The sequence below is a fragment of the Vulpes lagopus genome, chromosome 8 (assembly GCF_018345385.1).
Source record: "Vulpes lagopus strain Blue_001 chromosome 8, ASM1834538v1, whole genome shotgun sequence".
Classification (NCBI taxonomy): Eukaryota; Metazoa; Chordata; class Mammalia; order Carnivora; family Canidae; genus Vulpes; species Vulpes lagopus.
The window spans coordinates 724,318-744,541 of record NC_054831.1 but is presented as its reverse complement, the minus strand read 5'-3'; the positions used below and the strand labels follow the sequence as shown (position 1 = coordinate 744,541).

Sequence of the window (20,224 nt, the reverse complement as noted above, 5' to 3'; positions counted from 1 at the left end):
CGAGGCGGACAGACAGACACTCACAGGGGAAGGCCCAGGTGAGGACGGAGCCAAGCGCAGGCCTGTGGCAGCCACTGCGGCCAGGCCAGGAGGGGCCCGCCCCACGGACACCTCGACGGCACGCTGCTGGCCTCTGCGACAATGACCTGCGGTGATCTGCTGTGGCCGTCGGTGCAGGGGCCCCGGGGTGAGGCCTGGCCCGCCATGGGCGCGAGGGGTGGAGACCCAGGCCCGGCCTCGCCTCTGGGGCCCGCTGGGCAGGGCGGGGGCAGGAAGGCCCCATCCTGAGGCGGCTTCTCTGCGGGGCCAGAGGGACCCAGAAAGGAGACAGGAAACCCTTCCAGAAGTTCCAGGTCTGCTCTCTCGTCACGCGGGGGCTACACGCGGGACCTCTGCCCCCCTGAGTAACCCGCTAGCCCCCCACGGACGGACGGACGGAGCAGACGCGGTGCACAATTTGCCTGGCGAAATTTCGAGATCTGGAATGTTCGAGTGCAGGGTTCTGTTCAGGCGAAGAATACGGGATGGCAGGTCACGGTCACCTGTGAACGCTTCTAATGCGTGTGTCACTACGGAGCTTCGAGGGGCGCATCGGGGACCCGGCATATCTCCCGCGTGCACCTACTTTTGCGACTGGAGCGGGGCCAGGCCCCCCACCCCACCTCGGGCCTGGCGCTGGGCGCCGATGAGCAGGTGCGCGGCCCGGGCAGCCACGCGGTTCAGCGACCGCAGCCTCCCTGGCCGTACCCCGGGCAAGCGGCTCCCCGCCGAGCCCTCAGGCCGGCCCCTGACGCCTGGCACAGCCCGCCCGGCAGCACCGTCCCCGCCTGCTCCCCGGCCCCACGGCCACTGACAACGTGGCTGCCTCCGCGCGTGTCCACCTCAGGGCCCCCGCCTGCCCCGCGCCCCGGGGTCGTCAGGAAGGACGCCCGCCCGCCCGCCGGCCTCGTCCCTCAGACAAGCCTTTCCTGCTCCCCTCTGGGTTCCCTCAGCCTTCACCCACGCTTCTGACCTGGCTTCTGGCACTTTCTACAAGTACCATCACCGCTTTGTTTCCTCCACGATGAACGCAGCTTCCCAAGTGAGTGTCCCGAGTCTCCATCCTCTGACCCTTCTCTCCCTCCCTGTGTCCCCGAGTGGTCTCTCAGCCAGAGGCGGGCCAGAGCCTTCAGCCCCTCCAGCTGTCTGCTTCCTGACGCCCTCCCACCCTGTCCGAGGCCACTCCCGAGTTCTGACTCTCATGTGCTGTCCTGTGTACTCTGGAGGCTCCTGGAGGTTTGGTCGCCTGTGACCCCCTCCCGCCAGGACCCTCAGCGGCCGTCTAAGGTGATGGTGCACAGCCAGGGCCTGGACCCGAAGGAACAGGGGTCCCCCAGTCATTCCTGATGTCCTGGGTCACCCAACAGTGACAGAGCAGACCCTGTCAGCTCCTTGGGCAGATGTCCTCTGACCACCCAAGGTCACAGCTCCCAGCAGGGGGTATGATTCCCACCCAGGGGTCACTTCTCACCAGGGGTCACGGCTCCCACCAGGGGTCACAATTCCCACCGAAGGTCATAGTTATCACCAGAGGTCATAGTTCCTATCAAAGGTCATGGTTCCTACCAGGGGTCACAGTTCTCACCAGAGGTCACAGAGGTCCCACCAGGGGTCACAGTTCCTACCAGGTGTCACGGCTCCCACCAGGGGTTACAGTTGCCACCAGAGGTCACAGTTCCCCCCCTGGGTCATGGTTTGCATCCAGGGGTCACAGTTGCCACCAGATGTCACAGTTGCCACCAGGGGTCACAGTTCAAACCCTGGGTCATGGTTTGCATCCAGGGGTCACAGTTGCCACCAGGGGTCACAGTTCAAACCCTGGGTCATGGTTTGCATCCAGGGGTCACTATTCTCACCCGAGACGCCATGGTTCCCACCAGGGGTCACGGTCCTGTGCAGCCCATGGCTTCCCACCCTCGGCCGTGAGTCACACCCCCTGAGCCACCTTCTCTGGTCACAAGGAAACCAGGCCCCAGGACCCTCGGCCCCCGTTGGGGGAGATGCTGGCCACAGCCAGGCCCTGGGGAGGACGACTCAGAGGTGCATTCTCTACGTGCAAGGGTCCCAGCGAGGGGAGCCCCACTGCCCGTGGCGGCCACCCGTGCATCAGCGCCCTCCACAGCTTCCAGGTCCTTCCCCCGAAGTATCCCAGGACCACGTCCTCCAAAAACACTTGGCGCCCCAATCCTCACGTCATGGTCAGCGTCCAGGGACCAAGTGGGGACAACAGTGCTCCTACGAGCCATGATGAGACCTCAGATGTGCATGGGGACACCAAGCCAGCAGCCCCTGAGCACGCTCTGAGCGGGGCCTCTGCCACCTGCTTGCATGGGGTGAAGGGCCACAGAGCCCCACGGGCTTCTGAAGAGACCACCTCCGAGCCCCCACCCTGTCCCACAGAGCCCGCGGGTGCCCAGAAATTTCCAGGGGTGCCTGAATCCTCAGCCCCTCCACAGGCCTTGGGAGGCAGCTGCCCCCACCAAGCGCCCTCCCCAGCCAGCCCCTCCCTCCGAACCTGGATCGCAGGCAGGGTGGGGTTACGCGAGGCGCAGAGCACCGGGAGTGGGCAAGGCGGGCCCCATCCTGCAGCCTGCGGGTGAAGCACCCGTGAGCCCCTGGGGCCGGGCACAGCTGAGCCTGCGGGTGGGTGACAGTGCGGCCACCGCGCGAGGGACCCCAGGGGCAAACCGCCTGGCTGAGCCCCGAGTTTGTTCTAAGTTGCCACGCGAGGGTGCAGGCTGTCAGTCAGCTGGGGATGTAACCCAAACACTGGCTCGGTTTCCTCGGGGCCCGAAACGAGCCCCGCCAGCCTCCGGGTGGGGGGGGGGCAGGGGCGGGAGGGTCTCCAGGGGCTGGCACCGCTCTGCTTCTTGGTCCGGGGGCTGCTCAGACGGTGAGGACGCCGAGCCACACGCCGTGCTCTGACCACCCGTCTACACGCAGGCGCAACTCATACGAGAGTTCAAACCAAAGGAGCCAAGGTCCGGCTCAGAGCGAGGGCTCTCCCCGCCCCGGCCGCGCGTGTGCTCCAGAAGCCCCGGGCTGCTGCCTCCGGCACCGACGGCCGCGCTTCCTCTCACGCTGACCGAGGCCTCCTACCGCTCAGGGACTTGGGGATGACTTAGGATCGCAAGACAGAAAGACAAGGACAAAACAACGGAGGAGCACAGGGCAGCTGAAACCAGGTGAGAGACCTCACGCACCGGCCCGGAAAGCGTGCCCCCCAAAGGCCCCCCATCCTGAGCCTCGGAAGGTGACTGGTCCGGAAGTGGGGTCCCTGAAGATTTGAGTAGCTGCACACGGTACAGGAGGTCACGCTGGGCCGGGGGCTCCCGAGTGCAGCGACCACCATTCCCTTCTCTTATGTGTTTCGAGTCTGTTTAAACGCTGAGTTGTTAACAGCCACCCTCGTAGGTGTCGGCGATCATCGCTACGGACGCCACCAGAGCTCACTAGCCAGGCGCCCTCCTTCGGGCCCACCCAGCCCCTCGCCCGCCTGCCAGGTGGCCAGGGTCCTCCCGGCAAGGCCACATGACGGGGCGGGCCGCAGGCCAAGGTGGCTGGACCAGCAGAAGCCGCAAGAGGCGGGAAGGAGCCTCCTCTAGAACCTCCGGGGCGGCACGACCCTGCCGGTGCCTTCACACAGCGGCCTTCAGACCGTCGTCGCCCCCGCGCGGGTGGTCATTTGCTGCTGCCAGCCCAGGGAACCCACAAACCGTGCAGGCGATGGGGAGCTGGGGGCCAGGCCGGCCGCTGGGTGTGGCCGGGGGACCCAGGACGCTCGGCCCCGAGCGACGGGCAGCCCACGCCGCCCCGACGAACCGATACTCACTGGTGGTGCTCCCGGACATCTGGATGATGCACTTGGAGTCTCGGCTCATCTCCCGGGAATTGAAGGGGCGGACGCGCACCGCCACCTTCACCGAGGCCCCGGCCATCGCTCCGGCCTTGGTGGGTCACCCTCAGCGGCGTCGGGAGCCCGAGTGGGCGCGGAGACACCTTGAGAGAAAGGGAGACGGGAATTAGAAGCAACACCCAGAAAGGCGGAACAGGTACGTCAGGGCGGCGACTGGGCCTCCCCCTCCCCACATCCCAGCACATGCCGCCTGCGAGCCGGGCGTCCACGAGGACCGGGGGCCGGCAGGGCGGCTGCAGAGGCAGGAACAGCAGCCCGCGAGGAACAGCCCGTCCGCCCGGGGACCCAGAAAGGCTCTGGGCACCTCGGAAGCAGCGTCCGGGCAGGACCAAACCGTGTTTGTGGAAAGCCGGCATGAACCCCACCAGGGTCGAATTAGGTCCTCTCAAAAAGCTAATAAGCCCCAGGAGCTCAGAACGGGACCTTATTTGGAGACGGGGTCCTTGCACACGTGATTGGTGACGACGAGGTCACGCCGGAGCCGCACGCCCCTAACTCAACACGGTGTCACTACAGCAAGAGGACAAGGGGACAGGGCCACACAGGAGAGCGTGCCTGAAGGAGGCGGAGGCGCAGGCGATGCTCCTACAGGCCCAGGGCGGCAAGGGTGGGCCGTGGCCGCCGAGCTGGGAGGCCCGGAGCGGAGGCTCCCGCGTGGCCTCTGAAGGAGCCTGCCCTGTGCTCCCGACCCGGGCCCTCGGCCTCCAGACCCCAGGCAGTACGTCTGTTCTGGAAGCCACCAGTCTGCGGGACCGTGTTACAGCACCCTGCCACACCCGTGAGGACCCCTGGGCCCCCCCGCCCCCCGCAGACACCCAGGCCTGACCCCCCTCTGCCGGGCGCAGGGCCAGACGCCCCCCCCTTGGAGGCCTGCCCAGCCGGGGGCCCGCGACCCAGACGAGGGCAGGTGTGGGGCACCTGCTCGAGAGACAGGGCCTAAGGTGCAACTGAGGTGCCCGTGCGGGGGGCCTAGCTGGGGACACCTGCGGGACCTCGCCGTCCAGCAAGAAAGAGGCTAAAACCACCCGGAAACAAACACGGCAGCACGAAACAGCACAGGGAAGAGAAGATAATGATTTTTAAATTCCTCATAATGAATATCCTCAGAAAGAAAAGCTACTTCGCCCACGAACGGGCGGACGATGCTATTTTTAAAGGGACCGTTTAATGAATAAGAGTTCTTGGAATTAAAAATACGAAAACACCAACTTTAAAAGTAAACCAAACGGTTAGAATTAAGTAATTTTCCGTGAAAGGAGAGAGAAAAGAATGTGAGGATCCGTGAAAAGGAGCCGCTGAAGAGCAAACTGGAGCAAACCCCCCAGGACCGCCTGTCACGGGTCTCCAGACTCAGAGGCCCCCGCCCAGCCTGGCGGCCCTAGAAAGTCACACCCCAAGCAGACTGTGCCGTGTCAGCACCCACGGAAGAGTCTGGGAGCCGCCGGAGCACGACAGACCCAGCCTGGAGAGTCGGCGGAGCCCGGGCATCCCGCACACACGCCAGGCGACTCGAGAAGCGCCTCCAAACCGCTGAGGGCAGTGGGGCTCGGCCCACTGGACCCCCGGGGCGCGAGAGGGGAGTGAGGAGTGGGGAGACCCCAGGAGAGGCTAGAAGATGCTCCGAGGACCAACGAGGGAGCACACGGCGCGTGCGGGAGGGAGCGAGACGCGGGTCCAGGCCTGGAGGACGGCGCTGGGCCCCAGGTGGCGAGCTTGATGGGCAGGTGACGTCGGGACGGCAGGAGGGGAGCTGGGCCCGAGGCCGGGGCCTGCCCAAGGGCTCGGAGAGAAAGCAGCAGAGGCACGTGCGGGGCAGCAGGAGGGGAACTTGCTGGCCCTACGGCTGCAAACACAAAGCGGCTCCCCAGGGACAGCAGGGCCCATGCTGCAGGGTGGGGGGGTCCCGCTGGAGCGACGCCACCGAGCAGGACCAGCCCCTCCCGGAGCCTCCGGCCCGGCGCCCCGGCCATGTCCGCAGCACGTCCGCTAGCTGGCCAGGACATGTGAGGCACGTGGGAGGACAGAAAGCAGCGGGCGAGGGGACCCAGAATGTCCTCCCAGGCTCTGGGGGCGGCCGGAGCCTGCAAGCACACGGCCGCCGGGTGTGCAGGAGAGGGAATGGTTCGCTCAGCAGATCCCACCGACGGGGCGGACAGCCGTGAGCGACGGGACCAGGCCGCGACCCGGCCCAGATGTCCTGCAGCAGGTGCCGGGCAGTCCTGGGCCGCATCGAAGTCATGCCAGGAGGAGCAAACCGCGTCACAGAGAAGCAGGTGCGGGCCAGGGACGCAGGACCCAGCCCAGGCTCTGCCTTCATCTCAGCCGTGTGGCGGGACCCCTGGGCCTCGGTTTACCCATCTGCGAAATGACAGGGTTGAGGCGGATGACCCCAAAGTGATTCCACCCCCCAGGTCCAGGGACCCAGAGGAAAGCTAGCACAAACTCCCTGCAAACTTACAGCGCGGCTTGATGGGGTGAGCACCGGGTGTTATACTGTATGTTGGCAAATTGAATTTAAATTTTAAAAATGTAAAAATAGGGATCCCTGGGTGGTGCAGCAGTTTAGCGCCTGCCTTTGGCCCAAGGCACGATCCTGGAGACCGGGATCGAGTCCTACATCGGGCTCCTGGTGCATGGAGCCTGCTTCTCCCTCTGCCTGTGTCTCTGCCTCTCTCTCTCTCTCTCTCTCTCTCTCTCTCTCTCTCTCTGTGTGACTATCATAAATAAATAAAAAATGTAAAAATAAATAAATAAAATATTTTTGACTGAAAAAAAAAATTATGGTGCGGCTCCGGCCACTTGGAAAGGTCCTTCCCACAGGCCACTGAGGGGGCTGGCGGCCTGATGCTGCAGCTGGCTACCCAGGGGGGCAGGGGCCTGGGAACGCAGGGAGGGCAAGCTCAGGGCAGGGAGCTGTGGTTGCAGGAATGGCCCGGAGCCCCAGAAAACAGAACTCAGCCTGATGTGAAGACGAAGTCGGGGCTTCCACCAACTGCCGCGTAAAATGAACTCAGATGCCCACTTGGCTGTGAACCCCCGTTGCCAGAGGCATCCAACGAGCAAAGGCTTGGGAGACAGGTCTTGAGACTCTCCCACCTGTCACTGCCACCCTCAGGAGAATCTGCCCAAAGACCCCTTTCCAGCACTGTCCCAACCGCCCACCCAGGGGAGCTCCTGGGGACCCCGGGATCAAGAGCACAAGAGGCCTGAGGAGGGGCCTGGGAGCCGTCTCTCTTTGCAGAGGGAGGGGACCCCCACCCCACCCCGCAGCAGGATCAATGCAGATCTCGGGCTATAAACTCCCAGCCCTGCCCAGGGTCTGGTGTTTGACCCCTCAACACTCCCCAGGGAAGGCTGGACACGGACCAGAACCTTCCTTGCGGGCCAAAGTCTGCAGGGGGAGAGGAAGCACCAGAGCAGCGACGACCAGGAGTCAACAAGTGCAGGGCATGAGCCAAAGCCCGGGTGGGCGGGGAGCAGAACTGGGCCTGGCATCATGCCCAGCGACACCCCCGAGCCCTCAGCCACCGCACGCACCCATATCCACACACCACAGGTGTTTTTTCAACAATTTCCCCTTCTTATACCCAAAAATGACCACCCAGGAGGGGACCGGAGGCATGTGCCTCACTGAGAATCTGTGTTTCCTTATCCTGGAAAATTTCCACACTCTGGAAATGGAGAAAAGTATTAAGATGTCCCAGCTGGGGTGGGAAGAGCAAGAGCAAGGTTGTGAAGTCCTGGTGAGGATGTCAACTGGAATGTGATCTCGAGCATTTAGCAGCATGCCTTGTGACTTAAAAAAAGGGGGGGGGGGCTCTATGTGTTGAGTAAGCGATGCTCAGTACTGAAATAGAAAATAATTAGGAATAAAGAAAATATTTATGAAAGCAGATGTTCGATTCAATATTGCACAATTTTTAGTTCTCCCCAAATTTAGCCATGTTAATTCAGTGCGATTCCAATAAGCAAAATATTCCAACAGGCTCTTCAGTGGAATTTTGCAAGAGTTCCAAAGAGAGCTGTGAAAAATAAAAGCAAAGAACGTACCCTACCAGCTACCAGACTTGCTATAAAGCTCTAATGACTTCCAAAGTCCACTAATGACCCACGAATAGAGAGATCAGCAGAAAAGTCAAAGCGTGACCACGGATAGACACACGCGCGCGCACACACACACACACACACACACACACATCCAACGGATGGTAGGCAGCATTTCAGGTAACTCGGTGAGATTGGTATTGGAACCACGGATTCTCTCATGTTAAAAAACAGAGCGAGGATTTCACCTTTGAAAGTCTTAAACATGGAGACGATGCTGTGGCTCCGGGGTAGGGACCGGGCGTTGGCACGAAGCCTGGAAGGCAAAGGACAGGCCAGTAGAATGGCTGGCAGCAAGCAAGGTCCCTCCCACCAGGCCCAGCTAGAGAAGCTGGGTAAAATCTTACAATTGGTTGGAAAGAATCAAAGAGCTACTGAAGCCACGCAGAGCAGCAGGCCAAGATTCCAGAGATGGGGGCTGCCCGGACAGGAGACAACATTCCAACACTCCACAGCACTTTCTCCCCAAAGGCATTTGCATTCTGGGCACGGGGCAAAGAGGCTGGGAATCTGGAGTCTTCCCTGGCAGGGAGCTGTTGCTGAGGGATGGAGAAACCCACTGAGCTCTTGGTCAGGAGAAGCAAACTTGACAGGCCAAAAGCCCAGGAGAAGGAAGTAGGGAGCTTCCCTCGGCCAGGTATCCCCTTCAGATATGTGCTAAACTCAGAAGCCGAGGAGCAGGAGCTTACAGACCCAAGCAGAAAGCCTCTGCAAATCAGAGGAGCCTTCTGCATTCTCACTCGGGTGCTGGGGAGACAAGGGTCGGCATTCAGGATCCACTGGGAGGGAGGGCTCCAGTAATCGTACCAGGGCCTACGGGCTTGAAAGCCCTGGGAGGGAAAAAAACAAAAACAAAAACGCCCTGGGAGGCACAGAGTCTAAAACCAGGGCAGAACCACTGGGAGGATAAATCCTATCAAAACTGCAATGCTTCCCTGACTCAGCTTAGTTTCTGCCTGAATTAGGGATGACCGTCCACTCTATCTGCTTGGAAAGAAAAAGGCGAACCATCCAGAGCCTCTACTGTGTTTCTTTTCTCTCTTTCTTTCTTTTTCTTTTTTTTTTTTTTTTTAAGATTTATTTAGTTGAGAGAAAGAGAGCACAAGCAGGGGGAACGGGAGAATAGAGAGGGAGAAGCAGGCCTCCTATTAAGCAGGGAGCCTGATGCGGGGCTCAATCCGATGACACTGGGGATCATGACCTGAGCCGAAGGCAGGCACATCACTGACTGAGCCACTCAAATGTGTCTCAATAGGTAAGATCTGACATTAAATCAAAGTCACAGAGCATATAAAAAGAAAGGACTATAGGTTTCACAACAAGTTGTGGGGGTAGATAAAAAAACCATGAAAAGAAATATATTTACACGTGATCCAGATCTAGGAGTTATCAAACAAGGACTTTCAAATAACCATGACATATATTCAAGATAAAGAAATGGAGAATAAAGAGAGAAAATAAATGGAAAAATGGAGAATTCTGCAAGATTTAAAACTGTAAAAAAAGATTTTCTGATGACAATGCTAGAATGGAAAACACAATAACAGACATTAAGAATGAAAGAGACTAGACACAGCTGAAAGCAGGGTTCATGAGCTGGAGAAATTACAGAACAGAGAAAAAATGAATAGAAAATACAGGATGTAGAGTCAGAGTAACCGAGGACACACTGAAATGGTCTCACATGCATATAACTAGAATCTAAAAGGAGAAGAAACGGAACAGAAGAGAAGCAATACTTAAGAAGATAATGACCTTTAATTGTCTAAAATTGCTGAAGCACCTCAACCCATAGATCCAAGAAGCTCTGCAAACACCAAAGTAGGATAAACATGAAGAAAACTACATGAAGGCAACTTATAGTAAGACTGTCGCACACCGAAGATGAAGGGTCCTAAAAGCTGCCAGAAAAAAAGAGACACATAATAACCTTTAAAGGAACAAAAATGATGGGATCCCTGGGTGGCGCAGCGGTTTGGCGCCTGCCTTTGGCCCAGGGTGCGACCCTGGAGACCCCGGATCGAATCCCACATCAGGCTCCCGGTACATGGAGCCTGCTTCTTCCTCCGCCTGTGTCTCTGCCTCTCTCTCTCTCTCTCTCTGTGACTATCATAAATAAATAAAAATTAAAAAAAAAAAAAGGAACAAAAATGAGACTGACAGCTGACCTCTGGGCAGCAACGATGGAAGCCGCAAGACAAGGTCAGGTCTCAGCGTTACTAGGGGAAAGGAGCACTTTATATCAGACTTTCGAGGATACATGTTTCAACTGCTAAGGTCATTAAAAGAGCAGAAAAAGAATGTGTAAATAAGTTAGTAGCAAGAGAAACAGGAGAAAAACGTGAATCTTTTTTATTAATCTAATAGAAGGAAACAAAGGAGGAAGAACAGAACTACAAAAAAAGCTACATCAAATGGAAGACGAAGACTTAAAACTGCAGATAAAAGCCCAATCAGTATGCAAGAAACACTCCTGGTAAAACATTATAACTGTGGAAACAGATTTTTAAAGAATTCTATTCTGTTGCCAAGAGGTATCTTTTTTTAAAGATGTTATGTATTTATTTTAGAGAGAGAGTGTGAGCAGAGGAGAGGGGCAGAGGGAGAGAGAATCTGAAGCACGCTCCCCGCGGGCCACAGAGCCGCACGTGGAGCTTGATCTCATGACCCTGAGATCATGACCTGAGCTGAAATCCAGAGTCGGATGCTCAACCGACTGACCCACCTGGGCACCCTCAAGAAACACCTTTAAATAAAAAGACAGAAAGGTTGAAAATAGAGGATAAAAATTTTTGGCTTGCTTCTTCTATCAGCTCCTGAGAAGGAAGAATACATGCCACACACATTCCCTTAAAGTGCACATCAAGGGGCGCCTGGGTGGCTCAGGCCGTTAAGCATCTGACTCTTGATCTCAGCTCGAGTCTTGATCTCCGGGTCGTGAGTTCAAGCTCCATGTTGGGATCCACGCGGGGAGTGGAGCCAAACGAGCAAATAAGTAAATAAAGTGCGCCTAAAACATGTACTAAAATTAGCCATAGGCTAGTCCTAAATCAAACTCTAACAGATTTCAATTTAAAATTGAGATCTTAAGGTGTATGTTCTCTGGCCACAGTACAACCGGGCTATACATCAATACCAAACAAAACAAAACAAAAGCTACAAAATCCCCCGATTGCTTGGACATTAAGCAACTATGATTCTAAATAACCCACGGGACAAAGAAAAAAAACCTCATCGGATATTAGGAAAGATTCTGAACTGAACGATGATGCAGATAGAACACATTAGAACCGCGGGATGCAGCTGAAGGCGGACTCGCAAGCCTGGGCCCGGCGGCCTGCTCGCGGTTCCCAGGTAGACGCTGACCCCGGCGTCCCTGGGGGGCTCGGGGGGAGGACCCTCGGGGCGAGCCCGGGGAGCACTCGGGGAGGCGCTGGAGGAGCGCACCTGGGCGGGTCGGGCAGGGCGACAGGTGGGTCCCCGTGAGCACCGGGCGCGGAGGCCTTCGCAGCTGACGGCCAAGCCGGGGTGCTAGGTGCTGCGGCCGCGGACCTGGCCCGGCCTGGAGAATCCCGCCCCCCCCCCCCCCCCCGGGGACCCAGTCCCGAGCCCGGGGACACCGCAGGTCGCCTCCCAGCCGCCTCGGCCGCTCAGCTCCCGGGCTCCGCTGCTAAGGGGTCAGCTCTTCACTTGCCCGAACGGGTCGCGGTGCCTTCTCTGTTCCTCTTCCCTTCCAGGAGCCTTTAGGTCTTTCTCGCCTTTACCTTTACTGTTATTTTAACATTCGGGCATTTCGGGAGGGAGAGAAGAGAGATGGATGAACCTCACAAACGACGCAGAGAAAAGATGACCCGAGGACAGAGGGGCAGACTCTTCATAATGCTACTATGCGACTTGTAAAACAGGCCAAAAAATAGCAGGAGAAGCACATTATTTAGCAAGATAGAGCTGAACAGCATCAACAAGCACCACCACTAAGAGAGCTGCAAGAGACTGAGGATGGAGAGGAAAGCCTGGTGATTTCCTAAATAAGTTCTGCAGATCGATCTGACTCTTCTAAACTGTGTTCATATTTAAAGATTTTTTAAAAATTACCAAACGGTGGGGTGCCTGGGTAGCTCAGTTGGTGAAACATCTGCCTTCGGCTCAGGTCACGATCCTGGGGTCCTGGGATCAAGCCCCATGTTGGGCTCCCTGCTCAGCGGGGAGCCTGCTTATCCCTCTCCCTCTGCCCCCTGCTCAAACTCTCTCTCAAACAAATAAAGAATCTTGAAAAAAAAATTACCAAATGGTTCAGGTAAATAAGTAAACAAGTAAAAAGACCTCATTTTGGTTGACAAACACCAGCACAAGAATACAAAAATGGCTAGCTCATTAAAATTAGTATTTCTCTTGGGCAGCCCCGGGTGGCTTAGCAGTTTAGCGCCGCCTTTGCCCCACGGCGTGATCCTGGAGACCCGGGATTGAGTCCCACGTCGGGCTCCCTGCATGGAGCCTGCTTCTCCCTCTGCCTGTGTCTCTGTCTCTCTCTCTCTCTCTCTCTCTCTCTCTGTGTGTGTGTGTGTGTGTCTCTAATAAATAAATAAAATCTTTTTAAAAAATTAGCATTTCTCAAGCCAACAGGAGTAACAGGTGAACAAGAAACCTCCACTGCTGACAACATGGCGGACAAGACTCCCTCCCATTAGGAATGACCTAGAAACTTAGGATATATAACAAACATAAGAGAATATCTGAGGAAGGGGAGAAAAGGCAGCAGGAAGAGCTGAATCAGAGAGGCAAGGCCACCAGGGAGAAAGCTGCAGGCACACGCTGACACTAGAAATGGGAGGACCTGGATTTCATCCGCTGAATAGAGATGGGAGGCATGGCCCCAAACACACACAAAGCTGGAGCTGGAACCAAATCACCATGAAGAGTTGGATCCTCTAAAGCTACAACCCCAGTGACGTGGAAGGCTGGGGAAAGGCCGTCTGTCATTAAAGGGACACAGGGAAGTTACTCTGAATGACTCTCAGCTCCATGTGCTGAAAAAGCCAGTATTTCTGATAATTTGAGGCCACAGACCTGTCTTCATGCAAGCGTCCGTTTCAAATTTGCAAGACCTACGTGATCAGTGGAACCCAAGTTTGAGAAGTCCGCTCGGAGTAGGTCTCGGCTGTTCGCAACTACAGCACATCATAAACGCAAATACAAATCCTAGAAAAAGCTTCCTCTTCTCAGGTCCCCACAGATGAAGACCAGTCAAATGTGAGCTCACAATTAAATATTAAACAAACACCAGAGAAGCAATTCACTATGAGCAAGAGTTCAGGAAAAGGAAAAGAGAACCAGAATTAGATCCTCATCTTGGACTATCAAGGTTTTCAGATACTGAAACTGTCAGATACAAATCACAAAATATGTCTGCCTAAAATGTTTAGAGAAATAAACAGGAAAGGGATCATGCAGAGCTTATAGAAATAAAAATATAACCTTTCAAACTTCAAAACTTAGCAGACATGATAATCAGCAAATTAAATGAAGCTGAGCAGAGAATTAATGAACGGGAAAACATATCAGAAAAAATTACTCAGAATGGTCCCAGAGAGACAACATGATGAAAACATAAAGCCAAGATTAAAAGTCACACAACACGAAAGAATTCACTAATTCATCATAGCAAGAATTTTAACGCATTGCTCCCTAATTGACAGACCAAGCAGACGTAATTAACAAGGATGTAGACAGTCTGAACATGATAATCATGAACTAATGAACACATGTGCTCTCTTTTTCTTGCAAATTAGAGAAACACATTCTTTTCCAACGCACATGGAATATTTACAACATTTTACCATGTAGGAGGTCACAAAGCAACTCCTTTGACTAAATGCCAAAGACTGTACCAAATGCATCTTGTAAATTGAAGACAATCAAAAATCGAGAGAAGACCATTTAAAAACCTATGTTTAGAAAATCTAAAAATATCTGAACAAACCATAGCTGAGAACTTCCGTAAACTGGGGAAAGAAACAGATATTCATAGCCAAGAAAAAAATTTAAAAATAAACTTCTAAGTAATTAATACACACATACAAAAAAGAAATCGTGATGGAGGTATAAATAACCTAGTAGGGAATGATAACGAAAATACTACTAGCAAAATTTACAGCACTCTCACAGTCAGCAACAATGGGAGATACAGGGACCATCCTGTAAACAACTGTAAAACCAGACAAAATGTATGAAAATGCCTGTTTTTAGACATTGTACAGTAAGCAGTGCAGGACTGTGATCACTGAGAGAAGGGAACATACAAGGGGAACCCAACAGTCACTCCAAATCTGCCCAGAGGCCATTTCTAGACCTCAGGTTTTGGGAGGTAGGACCCCAACAGCTCAGCAGCTTTGATGAGTTGGGGAGATAGAGGCCGGGGTTAGGATAGTTTGAGACAGCCGGAAATTGTGAGTCAGAGTTCTGGAAAGGAAAGAGCCATCAGGTAGCAGAGGTCAAGATAGGGATTCCCTTGAGTCTTTGTAGAAGACTAGTACATCCCCATCTAGTCCAGGCAAAGAAAACACAGGGATTCCCAAAGCTCACATAAAATAAGAAGGTTATCTGCACATTAATCAGTCATAATGGTCCCCTTGACCCCTCTACTCCAGACATCCAGTAGATACCCCAAGGAAATTATAGTTGGGCAATGGGCTTAACTATCCCTGTGACATCTACTCTAGAGTAACTCTAGGAAAGCTTAAAATCAGGTCTTCAAGGCTCGAATTATCTCAAGTAATTTACTACCTGACAAAACAAAGCCCAACATGCTTTCTAGGATGGAAGTATAATTCAGACACTCCACAATGTAGAAATGTCTAGAATACAACAGCAACAATAAAACTGGGGCATCTGAGTGGCTCAGTTGGTTGAGCATCTGCCTTTGGCTCAGGTCATGGTCTCAGGGTCCTGGGATCGAGCCCCGCATCGGGCTCTGTGTTCAGCAGGGAGCCTGCTTCTCCCTCTCCCTTTTCCTTGCCTCTCCTTGCATTCTCTCTCTCTCTCTCCCTCTCCCAAATAAATAAATAAATAACCTTTTTAAAAAAATTACTACGCATGCCAAGAAGCAGGAAAAGATGACCTATAACCAGGAGAAAAATTAGTCAGTGAGAACCTGAATTTTCTTACAACAATTAAATAAGTTGATTCAATAGTTTAAAAATCTACTTACCAAAAACAATCATCAGACTCAGACACTTTTTACAAGTGAGCCCTAACATACATTAAAAAAAAACCTCGATAATTCCAATCGTATAAAAACTCTTTTTAAGAGAACAGGAAAAAGAGGGAGACAGGAGAAAAGGTTACGACCGTGGCATCAAATTAGACAAAAAAAAATTGAGAAATGAAGATCAGAGACTGATCTCACTGATGAATATAGATATAAAAGTTCAAAACATTAGCAGGAAGGCCCAGGAGCAAATAAAAAGGATAATGCACTAGGCTTATTCCAAGAATACTGATATGATAGTATATATATTGTTTAATATAAGGACATATATTAATATAATTCACCACATACCAGATTAAAGAGAAAAAGCCACCGAGGTCCTCAACAGGTGCTGAAAAAGCATTTAATAATTTTTCAAAATGTGTTTATGACAAAACTCCTAGTAATATGAGAAATATAAGAAATCTTCTTTAATCTCATAACAGCCGCCCACTAAAAACCTACCCAAATATCACACTTTTGACCGTAAAATATTAGGAACATTTCCTTTAAATTCAGAAACAGGTTTAGGTTGCCTGTCACCACTTCACATTGGAGTGGTGGTGCTAGCCAGAGTGATAAGGCAGGAAAAAGAAACAACTATGACAAAATATGGATTGGAAATGAAGAAACCCAAAATGTCATCATTTGCAGACTATCTGCTTATCTACACAGAAATCAGGAGCATCCACAGACAAATTATTTGAATTAGTGGGAAGGTACCACAAAGTTGGAATACACTAGAGATAAATAGTTAAAATATATATTTTTTTACAGTATATTTAAAAAAATAATAATCCAAAGAGGTGCCTGGGTGGCTCAGATGGTTAAGCATCTGCCTTCAGCCCCGACGAGGCTCCCTGCTCAGCGAGGAGTCTGCTTCTCTCTCTCCCCCTGTCTCTCCCCCACCACTCATGTGCACTCCCTCTCTCTCCCCCAAATGAATAAATTTCTTTAAATAAATAAATAAAAATAAAAATAATCCAAAGTATGTAGTAATCTTTATAGTAATAAATGTCACAAAAGATGCATATAACTTTTATTAGGAAATCTTTAGCCTTCACAAAAATATTATAGAAAATCTAAATAAATGAACTGTAACTATTCATGGAAAAATTTCAACATCTTAAAAATGTTTATTTTCAAAAAAAAATAAATAAATAAAATAAAAATGTTTATTTTCACTCAAATGAGTCAAAAATTCAATGTAATTTGAAGTGAAATCTCAACCAGATTTTTTGTGAAAGTGGACAAATGGCTGCTAAAAATTTTTTTGGAAGAGATGCTATGAATACCAGTGACCCACTTAAAGAAGCACAGGAGGATAGAAGACAACATGTCCTCCTGGAATCAAGATAATTATCATACGATCTCACTCATTTGTGGAATTTAAGAAACAAAACAGGATCATAGGGAGAGAGAGGAAAAAATAAAACACGACGAAATCAGAGAGGGAGACAAACCCTAAGAGACCCTTAATCATAGGAAATGAACTGAGGATCACTGGAGGGGAGGTGGGGGGGTGGGACAGGGTCACTGGGTGGGGGGGACAGGGTACTGGAGGGGAAGTGGGGGGGACAGGGTCACTGGGTGGGTGGGGGGACTGGGTCACTGGGCATTAGGAGCACACGTGATGGGATGAGCACTGGGTGTGATATAAGACCGATGAATCACTGACCTCTGCCTCTGAAACCAATAATGCATTATCATATGTTAATTCTTTGCATTTAAATAAAAAATGTTTTAAAGACTTAATGTAAAAAAAATAAAAAAATAAAAGACTTAATGTAAAGTTTTGTGATTAAGACAGGGTGCCCGGGACAAGGTAAGTCACCACCAGGGTAACAGGGACCCAGAAACAGACTTGCACAAACACAGCCCTTCTGAGAGAGGACAAGGGGGGCTTTGCAGGTCAGTGGGAAGGAGAAGGAACAGTGAAGTTGTGTTGGTGAGAAAACTGGTTATGGACTGAATGTCTGGTCCCCACATTCCTAACCCAACCCCCCAACGGGCTGGGATTAGGAAGAGGGGGCAGTGGGGCATGGTTAAGCTCAGATGATCTCATGAGGGTGGGCCTGCACGAATCGCATTCGTGCCCTTACAAAGATCCCAAGAGACTTGCTTCCTCTCTACGACGAGGAGTGGGCCACCTGCAACCTAGAAGTGGGCTCTCACCAGAACCTGGCCCTGCCGGCACCCCGATCCTGGACTTCCAGCCTCAGAACTGTGAGAAACCAGTGTCTGTTGTTTACAAGCCCCCAGTCCGTGCTATTCTGCTACAGCAGACCAGACAAAGACAACTGGCTGGCCACGCGGAAAAATACAAAATTAGATTCCTTTCTGTACCAAACCAAATGCCATGCAGACTCAAGACCCAAACGTGAACCTCAGATTTGGAAGAAAATGAAGAAAAGTGGTACCTCCATGTTCTCCTTCGAGGATTCAGGCCCCAGAAGGCACCAAAAGGGAAGGCCAGACATCAAGACACCGCTAGTGGGGGAAGAGAAGCTCACCCACCTGGAGATCTTTGCAGCACACCTGCTGACAAAGGTTCCCGAGCAGGACACGTGAAGAACACGCATAAATCAAACAAAAAGAACGCAAAAAAATGGCAAAAAAGTATAAACAGGCAATTTATACGACAAAACAATCAACCACAATGGTAATCAAGAAAGTGCGGCTCAAAACCATGTCCATTAGGGGCGCCTGGGTGGCTCCATCAGTTAGGCGTCTGACTTTGGCTCAGGTCATCTCAGGGTCCTGGGATTCAGGCCACAGGTCAGGCTCTGCGCTCAGCAGGGGTGCTGCTTGTCCCTCTCCCTCTGCCTCTCCCCTGCTTGTGTGCAAGGGCTCATTCTCTCCCTCTCTCTCTCTCTCTCTCTCAAATAAATAGATAAAATCCGTTAAAAAACCCATATCCAGAGATGCCTGGGGGGCTCAGCGGTTGAGCGTCTGCCTTTGGCTCAGGGCATGACCCCGGGGTCCCGGGATTGAGTCCCGCATCGGGCTCCCCGCAGGGAGCTGCTTCTCCCTCTGCCTGTGTCTCTGCCTCTCTCTGTGTCTCTCGTGAATAAATAAAATCTTTAAAAAAAACAAACCCATATTCATCAGGTCACAACATGAAAACACGTGGCAACAGGGAATGTCGTAAGGATAGAGCAGCGGGAACAGCACGGTCCACTTGGGAGCAGCTCACTAGCACGGGCGCCGTGGAAACGATCCGGAGCTGCCCAGAAAAGGTGCAGACTCTGAGACCACCAGGGGTTCAACTAGACCCACCCGGGATCACGGGAGAAACGTCCCCAGACACTGCAGTACCTGCCGCAGAAAAGAGAAAGGGCAGGGAGGTGGGAGGAGATGGAGAGCCGACTGTCCGCTGTCCGGAGAGGGACAACTGTGGCCTAGTCACACGGTGGCTGTCCCAAAGTGGCAGCCAGCGAGGCAGAGCCACAGCCCCTGGGAATCTGACGACAGCAAAGGTCACTTGGACCGTCCAGCAAGAAGCAGGCGGATGCACGCGGGGGCTGCGGCCCACACAGGGCCTCACGCTCACGAGGGAGCTGCCCGGAGCCTCGGGGTCAGGGATGGCATCCTGAGCACGCTGGACGCCGGAGTCCGGGTGGCGGGCGCCTCCGGGTCAGCTCAGGGCTCTGAGGCACTGGCGGTCCGCGGCCCCGACGTGGGCCCCCACCAAGCCTGGGAGGTGGGGTCACGACGCAGCCCCTCCTCCCCCTGTGAGGGTTAGGTGAGCGGTCGCCCGAAGCGCCAGCGTCCCGGGTGCATGTTGGAAAACGCTTTATCTCTGAAACAAGGCCATTTGGGGAGGCCTTTTATACTCTGGATGCTTTTCCGAGGGTCCTGTCACATGATAGCATTTTTCAAAGATCTGACTTATTTCAAGAAGTCTTGCCATGAAGGAGAGCAAGCATCAGAGTGACCTGGCAGGGAAGGGAGCCCAGCCTGCCTGTGGCAGAGGGCGCAGGGGTCACTGGCTGGGGCTCGCTCCAGCCAGCCCCCCTCCACAGAGCTGGGGGAGGAGCTTGAGGACACGGGAAAGGGGGACATGGTCCTTCGGGGGCGGAGTCTCGGGCCGCAGGTGCCGCCGAGGCTGCCCACCGCCGGGCAGGGCCTGGCGAGGCCCGATGGCCAGCCGCTCGCAGCCTCGAGGCCAGGCGAGGAGGAGGACGGAGGCAGGGAGGCCGCCGGGCCCGAGGAGCGCCTGCGGAGCTGCCCGGAAGGCCCTGAGCCGGAGGCCTGCCCTGCCGACCCTCCGCGGGCGCCGTCCCCGGGCCACGTCCCCCACAGGGGCAGAGGATGAGGGGCCGGGCGCCAGGGCCGTGCGCGGCGAGGATGTGACCGGTGGCAAGGACCACGGAGCCACGGGCAGGGCCCGGTCACTCGGAGAAGACGGGCTGAGGCCCCGTGAGGGCCGGGCAGCGCAGACACGGGTGGGCCCAGCCCTCAGGGACCACGGGCGCCTGGAGTAGCTCCCACGTCGCAGAGCCCGGAGTGTGGGTGGGGAGCACGAGGACGAGCCCGTGGACAGACGGTGGGGAGGGCGGCCTGCGACGGGCCGAGCCCAGCCCCAGGGCCACCCTGCCCCATGGGCGCCGTGGCCCCGGACGGCGGCCTTCCCCGAAGTCTGAGCAAACCCAGCCCGTCTTTCCTAGTGTCAGACACACGGGATCAGAGTCCGAGCCGGCCGTGCCGGGGCCCCTCAGAAGGTGGGAGGCCCGTGGGCGGGAGGACAGCAGGGGGACAGCCAGGCGCTGCCAGGGTCCACAGCGCGACGGGAGTCACCTCAGTGTGCAGGGCGGGGCCCAGGCGTCCCCAGGGCCTCAGGCCCGAGTGACCTTCCTGGAGGGCAGGGGCAGCGGACGCCAGAGGAGGCCCCCACAACCGCAGGAAGCTTGGGGCGT

General features: G+C 54.0%; 1 protein-coding gene across 21 annotated transcripts in view; it reads right to left on the bottom strand.

The window, feature by feature from the left end:
* Positions 1 to 20,224, bottom strand: part of KIF1A (kinesin family member 1A) — an 87,563-nt gene that overhangs the window by 61,874 nt on the left and 5,465 nt on the right. For all 21 annotated transcript variants that reach the window (XM_041767027.1, XM_041767030.1, XM_041767031.1 and 18 more), the window contains exon 2: positions 3,872 to 4,038. In XM_041767027.1, coding sequence (XP_041622961.1) covers positions 3,872 to 3,977 — 106 coding nt within the window. In that variant the 5' untranslated portion in view covers positions 3,978 to 4,038. The remainder of the gene's footprint in view (positions 1 to 3,871; positions 4,039 to 20,224) is intronic.